Consider the following 13,097-nt stretch of genomic DNA (forward strand, 5'->3'; position numbering starts at 1 on the left):
TGTTTGTGTCAGAGCTACCAGATCTACTCCAAAACACTGGCTGCACATTACATTATATTCACTTTACAGGTTGTTTCCAGTGAAAGATCATGAATCAGTATATATGTGTTTACAGATCTACTTTATCATGTACATTGAAAACATCTCACCAGCACGTTTCCCATTTGTGTTCCAATTCATCTTATTAAAGTATGTAAGATTTAGTAGATTTAATCACTGAGGCAGATAATGTTTTAAAAAAAAAAAAAAAAAGAAAAAAAGTAGACCGATGATATCAGTGACAATATTTGGTAGTTTTGAGCAAAGTTGAAGTGACTTAAGCAGGAAAAAAAACACATATATTAATGTATGACGATTTTATAACAGGTTTTTGTGCATACATTTCTGGCTCAAGGATCACCGGAGGGTAATAAATTAGAAGGATTCACTTGAAACTTGTTCCTCAAACCAAACTGTAGATCTAGATCTTGGTTCGGCAACCTTTGCATGACAAAAAAAATCTGTCTGGAGCCAAAAGACATCTTTATGTGTTTTACCAAAATGAAAATTTCAGTGCATTTCCAGAACTACAAATAAATTACAGAACTAAACTAAAGAAAACTGTGAAATTTGTCATTGTGTTGAGTATACAAATGAATACCTTCAGTATCTCAGAATAAGAAGTAGTCTTGTTTTACTATTACTTTTTGATTCATTTGGAGTGTCGTCTACATTTTTACAACTGCATAACATCAGAATAACTTTACGGCTGCGAAAATAATATCAAAATGTGTTAAAGAAAAAGAAAGAATTGCTTCCATGCTTTTGACAAAGCTACATGGAGCCAAATGTGGCCCGGGAGCCATAGGTTGCCCACCCCTCATCTAGATCATGGGACGTTGTATTAAACCCTTTGTCAAAGCCTTTTGTAACATTTGTTTCTGTAGCTCCTCATCCACTCTGGGCTTTAAATGTGAACATCTACAAACATCTAATCTTACCGTTACTGCTACGCTGATTGCTCAAATCCTTTTTACAGTGTCTCTTTTTTTCTAACCAACAGGCGTGTACGAGTATGTTCCTCTGGAAAGTGGGGATGGGATGCGGTTACAGATCAACGCTCAGAACTGTGTCCACTGTAAGACGTGCGATATCAAGGACCCGAGCCAGAATATCAACTGGGTCGTACCCGAGGGCGGCGGCGGACCAGCGTACAATGGAATGTAAATGTCTGACTTTGGTTTTTTTATTGTAAAAAGATGAATTCAGGGTTTAAAATGTCTGCCGGCGAGTGGCAGTGTGCCTAAATGCGGAACTGAAAATAACTTGTGGAGTGTATGAAAAACATTTAATCTGCTTAAAGTTAAGTTTTCAGAAATAAGCCAATGCACGCATAATCTTGGACCATGTACGAGTTGAGATTAAGCAGGAGGCGGTACTTCCTGTTCAGTAGTTTTTACATTACTGCCTTATTGTCCACGGGCATTCGACACAGATTTTATTACTTGACAAACTGTAATAGTTAATATATGTCTTTCAAAAATCTGTAACTGAACAAAGAAAACAAGCTGATGTTACGTCAAAGTTCGTTTCATGTGTGTTTATTGCAGGTAAACATTTTTCATCTGCACAGTTTTGTACATAATGTCATTAGAGGGTAACTTTTTTTAACATGGTATATTTCTAATAAATGTGGCTCTACCTCTGTAAAGGTTGCGACTTCACGTAAAACATCTGGCCAATATGCACATCTCTGGTCTCAACCTTAAGAGCCATAAAAGCTACATTTAACGGAAATACTCTGTTAAAAAAAAACAACAGCCTCTTTCAAGTAATATCACAGTATTGAGTAAATTACAGTTGACGTTTTTTTGATTTGGTGACCTCTGTAAAAAAAAAAACATAAATAAAAAATTGATCTACTGAATGTTTTCTAGACAATTGTATCAAAATCCCTAAGATAAGACAGGATGTGATAAGACAACTCCACAACAAACAGCCAAGTGTTCATTTCACTGAAAAAACAGGTCACGGCGTGTAAATACAGGAAAATGAGGTGTGACGTGTGCCCGACTAAAACAACTGAACTGTGCAGCTTTACCTGGTTACAAAGTCCCAACCTGGACGAATACAGCTTCATACGCAGAGACGTGTATTTGACGTGATTAACCGTTCACTTTCATGCAAACATTTTGGCATAGATTTTCTTCTCTTTCTCCTTCTCCTCCTGGATTTTAAGCTGCACCCTCTTCATCTCGTTGCTGATCGCTGTCGAAAGAAAACGGTTTAATTTAGTTTGTTACGTGATCATCTGTAGGGTTTATATCCTCGTGTCTGTGGTGCCGTATTGAAATTTTAACATTGTTTTTGATCCCCATGTGTCCACTCGGGGATGCATTTCGTGTCTTTCTGTAAACTGTCGATAAACTTTAAAGACACCACAGTCCTGGAGGTACAGGGAAAGCGTGAGGCGCACCGATAGCGGTTATCTTCTAGCCTCCAGCCAATAAACTGCAGCTTAAAATATCAAAAGCGCAGTCAAATCCTGTCAGGAGTTTCCAGATTTGTAGAAAGGCCAACTTGCACCGCGCCAGCTTTTACTCACTGGGGGTTGCATTGATCCAACAGTCAGACACTGAACTTCTAATACTGATGTTACAACACAAAGACACACTGAAGACATAAAAGGAAAACGCACATGGAAATCAGGTTTACAAGATAAATTAATATCTGATATTAAATATTCATCCTTCAATTTGAACTTTCTATTACGAGTTTCCGCAGTTTTACGGAACAAATTTCAGAACTTTCCGACAACATTTCAAAGACCAACAATCCAGTATGTCTATGACTAGTCTGGAAAAATAAAATGTCCTTTCTCTGATTCTCAGAAATTTTCATATTCCCTTAACTGAACAGAAACTAAAAAAAAAAAAAAAAAGCAATGTTTTAGTCAGCTGACCTCAAGGATACTTTTTGGTCGTCACCATTTTTAAACTGCTCTTCAGTGTCCCTGTTCGAATCGGCCTTTTTTGTGAATTTTATTACAGACAAGGTTTGGGAGTTAATGAAAGTATCAGCTTTAAAATGGATTTACAATGAAGAAAAATGTAAGCTATTAAGTTTCACGACTGTTACAAATATTTTCAATCTTTTTGTTAATTTCAGCATTACTACTTATTTACAAACTTGGGTTTTATTGTTATTATTTTTACTCAAGCTTATTTCTTCATTAAAGTGGCAAAGTATTTCATCTGCCTTTTGTCAGACTGCTGACTCGTATACAAGAAACCCTGAAGTCACAAATCATAGAGGTCCAGCAATTATTTCCCAAGCTGTATCCTGACGGTTCCTCCAGATAAATCTGAATAATGTATATGAATGTGTGTGAAATGTAAAACGAAATAATTAACATGCAATTGTGGAAGACGAGACGTTATTTGCTGAATTTGTGCCATGATTACAAATCATATGGCAGGTTTGGGTGAACAGTGAATAGATGAATGTCTCACCTTTGTCTTCCGGAGTTATTTCCTGAGCTTTCTTCAGATCAACCTGTAAATTAAAAAAAAATAAGTCTGTTCAGTAGTGGATATCATCTAATGAAAAACAAGTGAATTTAAGTTTTAAATACATTTACATCTACTGTACTCAGAAAATCTGTTCAACAGACAAAACTGCACAGAAGAAAATAGTAAATAAAGCACAAGATCCTGATGTTGTGGTGACATTTAAAAGATGTTTTTCTGGATGTTACCATTGCTTTGCTGTACTCCTTCATCCCCTGCCACGCCTGAGCCCGACGGAAAAGTGCCTTAGTGTTCGTCTGATTCAACTCTAGAGCCTGGAAGACACAAGGCAAGTTGGACTTGGATGACACCAGAAACACAACTATGTTCAACATATTAAATGAGAACACAAAATTTATACTATATATAATGGGATCAGTGTAAAAATTCTATCTAATCTCAGTTTCATTCCGTGCAGGACAATCTAACTGACAGTATAAAATGTGACTGGACTTGTCACCTCGCTGCAGCTCTCCAGAGCGTCCTGCCACAGCTGCATCTTCAGGTTGCAAGCTGCCGTGTTAAGGAAGCAGCTCAGGGCTGTGGGCTCCAGCTTCTTCTGCTGTTCCTCCTCTACCACCTCTCCACTCACCTGCAAGTACCTGCACAAGTAACAACCAGGGTCAGTGGTGAATGATGTCAAAACATGGTCATCCTCTGCCAGATCACAGGTGAATCACAGGTGGATTGAACTGTCTCTGCACCAGGATATGACCAATCTGTAGTGTAAAAGCCAAGTGGCCTCTGTGTGCGTGTGTCTGGGGATTCACACAAAATCCGGAAAGAGCTGACTGCTGCAGTTTGGCATATTTATGTATTTTTGTTCAAGGAACAGACTAGTGAAAACAGCAAGTTGATAGGACCAATATTTTAGGAGATGTTAGTAATTTTGGAATACAATAGCCTTACAATCACGTTGCTATGGCCAGAACGGTTTAGCGCCAACTCCTGGACAAATGTAGTACAGCGTGCACGAATACACAACACCATAAAAACTACCATGGGTCAACACACCAGTATATGTTGTCACCATATGTGCATTTCTATGCCATGGTACTGGCATATATCACAATATATTATTTGATCTCTAAATTCTATTAAGATTTTCAAACAACCACACTGTAATTCATCATGTGATTTTTTTTTTTTTTTTATTCTATTATTTGGAAACTCATACAAAGAACTCAGAATTCACCCATTCTGTATCGCTTAAATATTATTCAATGATGATTCAACCATAGTTATTTGTTTTGCCGTTGTGCAACTTTTCTACCTGCGATTGTACCATGTGAAGGAATGTGAAGCATCCAGCTGCTAAAACATGAACATAATATGAAATCATACACATATTTCTGTAGTCGCAATCATTCGGTCACCCTTCCTGATCTCCAACAGTTATTGCCTGTTAACGTGGTTGACTGCATTTACACACACATCGTCCTTTTTGCCAAAATGTAGCGTAACACGAACCTGATCATGATTTAATTGGATTGTTTTACTCAGTAACTCACTCAACAATGCGTGTTTTTAAATCTATTTCGATCAAAAGTACAAGGAAAGGTTAAAGGCTGAGTCACTTTATTATGCCTGTAGGGACATTTGGTCCCCGCATTTTACCCACAGTACCTAGCATTAGCATGAGCATTAGCAAGTAGTGCATTAGGGGCAGTGAGCTGGCACTGAAGGCTCTCGGGGTCTAACTCTGATCTTCATCAGGACCGTGGGTAAGGCACTGACGGAAGAATTAACCTATTTACAGGTTTTTTTATATTTCAATCATTATTGATCAAATCCATGACAAAGTAGAACATTACGGTGCTGCTGTGAATCCAAACCCAGAGGAGATATGATCCTGTTTCTATCAAAGCGTGCTTCTCCAATTCAAACTCACTGTAGCTGATAAATGCTCAGATTAAATGCTTACCTGAGGGCTTTGTTGTACTTCTTGACTGCAGCATTCCAGTCTTGCCCCTTGAAAAGGTTGTTTCCAATATTCTTCACATCCTCAGCAACAGCCAGAACTTTGTCAACCTGAAACCATGTACGGAGGAGAAAAAAAAGTCACACTGGAGACCTCAGCACAACTTCTCTCATTCTGAAAACATGAAGGTAAGTCAGTCATTTTAGAAACAAGTCCTTGAATTTATTTATTTTCACATTTCCACTGATTAAGGTACATTTATTAATTTTTTTTTAATAATTTTTATTTTTACTTACAAAATCACAACAAAAAACTACAAGTCACCAGAAATAATAAAAAAAAAAAGGAGCAAAAACCAAAACAAACAAAATTAGAAGCACTCGGAGAGCGCAGACCTCCGCCAAGGCTGATCAGTGGCCCCCCCCATGGGCCCCCCCACCCCCGATCACCACCAAAATTTAATCATTTCTTCCTCATCCCATTTCCAACAAACCCTGAAAATTTCATCCAAATCTGTCCATAACTTTTTGAGTTATGTTGCACACTAACGGACAGACAAACAAACAAACCCTGGCAAAAACATAACCTCCTTGGCGGAGGTAACAAACAAACAAACAGAAAAACAAACAAACCCTGGCAAAAACATAACCTCCTTGGCGGAGGTAATAAAGAAAATCGCCATGAGGGAAAAAAAAAAAAAAAAAAAAACCTAATAGATGACAATAGACAAAAATCACAAAAAAAAGACAATTGGCAAAATATACACACACTAACATACAATAGACAAAAAAACTGATCAAAAACGATGAAAGACAAAAGCACCTTGGAGTCCTAAAAATACCCTCACAACATTTTACGTAAAAATAAATAAATTCAAGGACTTGTTGAATTTATTTAGTAGCTGCTTTACCCTTGTACCAAATGTTTCCAAGGCTTAACACATCCCACAACTCAATATCGATGGCACTTTTTTCCCCAAAATGTCAGAGCGGCTACTTCAGCCAAGCCCAGCAGTGCAGTCTGATGTTATCTGACAAACTTCACCCGTGTCCTTGACGATCAAAGTGTTTGCTGATACTTACATCTTTGAAGTCAATGTCGGAGTCCTCAGGAAATTCTGGGTGGGTATCCCCTGATCCGTCGATTGGTGCAGGCCCCCAGCTGTCCCCGTCCTTATGCTCACCGCAGTCTGCGATGACACATGGCTGCGATGGGAGGCATTAGAGGAGAGATTAAATGAGAAAAATCGAGCACAAACTATGTTATGATGGGAAGGAGGAGCGGGGGGGGGGCATTTCGACTGCTTCCCAAGATAAGATGAGGGGTCAAATCTTCTCTTACACATAAACAAATATTAACTTTAGCCGTATTTTAACCCTAGTTTTACTGTGAAGCCGTTACATCTTTTACAAATTAAGTATCCTGACATCGTGGTTGACCTGTTTAAATGTTTCCTGTTGACTGACCTTATATGAACACAGAGACACAACAAGGAAAACACTGTTTAACCCTTGTGTGGTGTTAATATTTTTGTTATTCAGCCAGTGTTCATGGGTCTGGTGGACCCGCTGCATTTGTGGGTTTTTAATTCAACATAATCAAACTATTTTATGTTAAAATACTCAACAGATGTTTACTTCATCACAATTACAAGCAATCTAAAGAGCACATATGTTTAATATTTGCCTTTTGCCTTTGTTAGATCTACTACTCATTTTTAGTTGCTGCATTTCATTTTCAATAGCTATATACTCCAAATGTCTTACTGTGCTTTCATTGAAATGTTCTTCTGTATCATCACTTAGTCTGCACTGCTACTGGCTCAGAAAAACAATATTAGAACTGCCAGTAAACTGTTATGGATTAGCTCACAAAGTATGGATTGTATCTACAAGAACAGAATGAACAATAGAGAAAATAGCATTGCAGGTGGTAACAGATGTCATCTTTTCTCTTGATTTGAGTTACTGCCATCTGGATGATGACAATGCTCTCTTCTATTCACCAAAACAGACCTTTATTTTTCCTTTTGTTCTTATAGAGGCCACTAAGGTCAGTGCATGAAGGATGTCCAGCAAGTCTGTATCATACTTGTGTGAGTATCTATATGAAAGATATTATGAGGAGTTTTATGAATGTTCAACAAACCAATTTCACTGCAGCGTCACAAAGTTTCTATCATTTTAGTCTTCTTTTATATCAGTGACTGTTATTTTCATGTACATAAAAACAGGATAATCATTTTGTCTGTCACATCATGGTTATAAGAACCCTTCAGTTTTTGCAGAGCTATAAAAATAACTGCATTATTATTATAATCAACCACATAAGGTCTGGTCATTTTTAATCCATGCTAATTATTAATATTCAATATCTAAGCCCTGACCAATATCAGCCTATTATAGATATATCAATATCGGTCAATGTTTTCATTCATGAACTTATATTAAAGCAACATTACAAAGCGAATGATGCAGAAAAAGATGATTTTCTTAATTCAGGTTATATCTTTTGCTGTATTTTCTTATAGTTATGTTTCATAAGTAAAGTTTAATGTTGAGTTCACAGATGTCAGTATTGTTCTGAATAACGTGTATTGTTAAATTATAGAATATCCTTCATCCCTTATATTTCTTTGTCATGCAGGGTATAAATCAGCAGAAACCTTTCACTTGCTAATATCAGAATTGGACCAAAAATCCAGTAAGAGCATGTGACTGTTTTTTCCAATTAAATCATTCCTTATCATAGAAGGAAGTGGTTCAGTTTAAACTGTATTTAATGCATTATTTACCTCTACAGGTGCATCCTCTTTCGTGTCAATCGATTCTAGCATTTTTACGACTCCCATCCCTTTCAGCACTTGTCCAAACACCACATGTTTGCCATCTAAATGTGGCGTAGGGACGGTAGTGATGAAGAATTGTGAACCGTTGGTGTTTGGCCCAGCGTTGGCCATGCTCAGCAGACCCACTCTGTCATGCTGCACAAAAAGAACACAAAAATACAGTATTAGTCTGTGGAAGTTCTCTTTTGTCCGAGTCATCGTTCATTCATAGTTGATTTCAAAGTTTAACTGGAATTAATTTCTTCTTGAAAACAATTTCAAAGACAAATCCAGTCCAGTTGAACTTCAAAAACAACAAAGGATGCAGCATTAGTACACGACATGAACAGAATATAAAACACACAGGCTTAGGACACAGTAAAGGGTTTTGCCTGTTAAGGTACTGAAGTGCAACACTAACGCTTGTATTTCAAACCGAGTCACATCCTGTTTCCGTAAAAAAATAATGATTACATGTAAACTCTAAAGCAATGGAACCTGACCAGGAGATGGTTAGATGTCCTTTACCTTGTAGTGGAAGTTTTCGTCCTCAAACTTCTCACCGTAGATGCTCTCACCCCCAGTGCCATTATGGTTGGAGAAGTCACCTCCTTGGATCATGAACTTCTTAATAACTGAAAGAAACACATTTACAGTCAAATTATTTCACTGCCTGTCAGCAGTAACTGACCACCTGTTTGGTGTGATTAACAGTCATTTCACCATATGTGGTGACACAGTCTTTGACATAATGTAACTATGTCCTCAAGCCTTCGATGCAGTAAGAGGGTCTATAAAAGAGACAGGTAAACAACTTCTACAGTAATCTTCACTAGGAATGAATAAGTCCGTGCAGCTACAGAACAGTTCCTCATTAGAAATGTGATATTAATCATCTTAAGCAAGTGTTCTTTTAAATATGTTCCTGGCTCCTACCTTGGCTTATTCCCTTTCTTTCACTAATCAGATTAACATAAAATTGTCTTCATTTCTTTGATATTTTGAGAATCTGGATGAACTAATTGTTAAAACAGACACACTTGTTTACAAAGCCTTGAGGATACAGGCTTTGTGTGTCCTTTCACTTCTTAATCTACATACAGGCGTGTGTATGTAGTGAAACTTTTCAAGTGTCCTTTCTATGTAGATATGAACACTATTTACTTCTGTGAAACGGGCATCCTTTGAAGTGCAGTGGTTTCCCGGTGGATTTGCCGGTGCCTTTCTCTCCGGTGCAGAGCGCCCGGAAGTTTTCAGCAGTCTTGGGGGTGATATCGGCAAACAGCTCCAAAACAATTCGGCCGACTGCAGACAAGTCAGAGTAATGTTAGTACACAAAATGCCATATTCAAAAGAAATAACCAGTGTTTATGAAAAAGGTCTGGCCAAAGACATCAAATTGCTTTTCAACAGAACTAAATTATTGATGTGGAATGTAGCACTATTCATCTCCCTTTGTATTGACCACAGTCACATTTACCTAAGTATGTCTATGCACTAGTCCTAAATACCATTAATTGTTCTTCATCAGGCAGATGTACTGTATGTGTATTAATAAACTATTATTAGGATAATACTATGTTAGGGGTTGTAGAAGCCAATAATGTAATAACAGCCGATGATGTAATAATGGCCGATAACGTAATAAATTTGCCATTTTTAAAATGTAATAAGCCAATAATGTAATATCTGGCCAACAACGTACTAAAAGTCCTGAACCGATGACGTAATAACTTTTGGCCAGTACCGTTATAACTTATTGGCTGGTTATTACGTTATTGGCCTGGTAAAAAAAAATTCTTGCAAATGTAATAACTGAGCCAATAACGTAATAAGTTATAACATTATTGGCCAAAAGCTAGTACGTTATCGGTTCAGGACTTTTTTTACATTATTGGCCAGATATTACGTTATTGGCCTATTACATTTTAAAAATGGCAAATTTATTACATTATCGGTCATTATTACATTATTGGCTTCTACACAGGTACAAAATTAGCAATTATACCATTAATCCTATTCACTGCTGTGATAATTAACCATCTACTACAGTGACACTATTAATACTACAAACATATGTGTTTTTGTTAATGTTATTTATTGATATTGCATATATTCGGCGTGCTTTTTTTTTTTTTTTTAAAAAGCAACTTATTTTTAATAATGTCTTGTCTTGAGTTTATACAGAAAGAAAATGTATGTGTAAAACTATAAACTGTATTGTAAAACTGAAAATCAGTACTAATTTTTGTAATTTTGCTCAGCTTGACTATGAGTGTCTGTTTTCCCAGGAAGAACTGACAAATTTTCCCAGAAGAAAGTGTTTCTTAAAAAACATTTGGAGACATGGAGAAGAGTTTTAGGATTTTCCAAGGCAGTATGAGCGCATTACAAGTTTTAATGTGAGACTTTTTCTCCCAAGAAATGACAATCATGAAGTGAGTGGTTCATATGGTATGGCCTATATATAAACCCAATCAGTGGAAAGGTAAAAGCAAAAACTGAGTTACATCAGTGATTTAGAGGTGCATAAAATAGAGAAGCAGCACCATCTACGTGCAGCACTTTATATATCTCTATTTATAGCCTAGTGGTTCCATTGAGATAATAAAAACGGGGACATAAGAGCAAGACATTATCTGTACAGACACAAAAATAACAAAAATGCTGCAGAACATACAAAAATATGAATAAACGACAGTACAGAATAACATAGCGACTTGCAAGCCAGGGAGAATAGGTGCGCCTCATGTTAATATTCACTGATTTAGTTGTTATAAGTTAATACTCTATCTATGAGTATAATAGAAAATTGTTGGCGCAATAGATTATATTAATAAGTAGGATTTATTATTTTACTGGTTTGACTGATCGAAACACACGTGGTTCATTCATTGAGAAGACGGGAGGCGAGCTCTGTAAATGTCAACGTTCTTGTCTCAAAGCTAGACAAGGTTTAACTGATTAAATGAAATGGCAGACAACTATGAATGTGCGTCTGTGTCCTTTAAAACTAGCCCGTTATTTAAATGTAATTTTTCCAGCAGCGTATAGACGAGTAAGTTTTTAGAAGTTACTAGAATGAGCCAGAATGTTGCTAAGCTAACAGGGCTAACGGCTAAACTGGCCTGAAATAACGGGCAGCGGAGGTGACAATTAAAAATATCCTGACCTCTTTCTCCGGCAATGTCTACATCGAAGAAGACACGAGGGTTTGCAGCATTTGAAGGCTTGTCGGAGGATGTTGGGTGAGACATTTTAAGCACAAGGAGGTTTGAAGCACTTCTGTCAGCTAACGGAACCTAGCAAAACCCAACCGGTGGATTCAGGACGGAAGTCACACGGAACTTCCGGTTTCCGGTTAAAATAAAGGTCCATGAATTCCGTATGGAAAAAAATTTAAATCTCTGAAAACAAACTGGTGAATTTGCGACAAAAAATGTAAAGTTAGTAATTTCTGAAATTATAAAGGTATAATTTGGTACAAATATAAGTAAATCTTACAAAGTTTATCAATGAAGTTTGACTGGGTTATATAGTTATAGTTTAGTTTATTTGAAAGGGGACAATGCAGTTTCATAAAACACATGGTTACACATGGTTTAAAAAAAAAAAAAGCCAGAATTAGCCAGAAGGCTAGTTTTCATTTGTAGTCCCCTGGCCAAGTTTTAAAAAGGCAGTTAAAAAAAAAAAAAAAAAACATTTACAGGAGAAAGACATGGTTAGACACTTGATAGGGCACTAATGTAACAAATAACATATACTTAACAGACTGTTGAGGAAGCACAAAACACACAATACCTGTACAATATTATACAAGATACATATTCGAACACTTACTATACAATTAAAAGAGAATAAGACATCACAACATATCAGAACATTTGATCACAACATCAAGACATCACAACAGGCTTGTGTTTTATGTCACGATGGCAGCAGTCTCAGTGACAAGAATGCATATGATTGTATCCTCTTGAATGCCTCTTTCAAAGCATAGATCTTGAGACAGCTGCTTCTATCATTTTAAGGACTAAACCTTCTACCACTTCCATAATACCCTTTCAGCCTATTGGAATTTAAGTGGTCTGGGATCTATTTGGAGTCTGCTAAGAAAGATCACAACTGTTGTTCAAACTAAACTCATTTTAACAGTCGGTCAAAATAACACTGTCTTATAATCTGTATGTGCTGCATCAGCTGATAGTTTACATTATAGCGGTTTAGCTCTGTTTTTAGACAGAAAACAGCCACAGTAAAACCACAAATCACCTCTGTTTTCTGTGCGGTTTGTGTTGTAAATAACTGAACTAAAGATCTGTTTGGAATCGAACAAACAAGGTCAGAACCGTCACAGTTTACTCTGAACCATAGCTCAACAAATGACAAAAGAGCAAAGATATTAATGTCACATAATAACTATATACATGTATAAGTCATATAATCAAACTCACCTGTGTAGAAGAAACGCTGCTATTTCAGCATCAAACTCCATTCTTTTCATCTAGAGCTGTGTCCAGTGGTGAAAATAACAACAGTGTTTCTAGATTTTATCACTTTGTCACTTTCCTTGGCTGTAAATATTGTTTTTTAGAGGTTCTCATCCCATCTGATCACTTTTGATGCTTTGGTCACAGGCCTCATGGTGTTAGTTTTCCTCACCATGGGAGAGTGACAGAGCGACTCACTACTCCCTCTAGTGGTCACATAAATCCCCAGATTCTTCTGAGTGGCTATATTTAGTTAACTATTTAAGCACCAAAGTTGCAATATTGCGACAATCAACATAACTGAATGAAAC

The 13,097-nt window shown here is 36.9% G+C and overlaps 2 protein-coding genes across 2 annotated transcripts in view; one reads left to right on the top strand and one right to left on the bottom strand.

Moving 5' to 3' along the window:
- Positions 1-1,794, top strand: part of etfdh (electron transfer flavoprotein dehydrogenase) — a 24,023-nt gene extending 22,229 nt beyond the window's left edge. Inside the window, exon 13 of the mRNA XM_030145248.1 lies at positions 1,043-1,794. Within this exon, the coding sequence (XP_030001108.1) occupies positions 1,043-1,206 (164 nt within the window). The 3' untranslated portion in view covers positions 1,207-1,794. The remainder of the gene's footprint in view (positions 1-1,042) is intronic.
- Positions 1,603-11,651, bottom strand: ppid (peptidylprolyl isomerase D). The gene is made up of 10 exons (XM_030145249.1): positions 11,469-11,651; positions 9,461-9,601; positions 8,825-8,931; positions 8,264-8,452; positions 6,552-6,674; positions 5,473-5,579; positions 4,009-4,150; positions 3,737-3,823; positions 3,492-3,534; positions 1,603-2,247 (listed from the first exon to the last, which is right to left on the bottom strand). The coding sequence occupies exons 1-10, from the start codon at positions 11,551-11,553 to the stop codon at positions 2,159-2,161; spliced, it is 1,113 nt and encodes a 370-aa protein (XP_030001109.1). The 5' UTR covers positions 11,554-11,651; the 3' UTR covers positions 1,603-2,158.
- Positions 11,652-13,097: the final 1,446 nt, after the last annotated feature.

Source organism: Sphaeramia orbicularis, chromosome 10 (assembly GCF_902148855.1).
Source record: "Sphaeramia orbicularis chromosome 10, fSphaOr1.1, whole genome shotgun sequence".
Lineage (NCBI taxonomy): Eukaryota > Metazoa > Chordata > Actinopteri > Kurtiformes > Apogonidae > Sphaeramia > Sphaeramia orbicularis.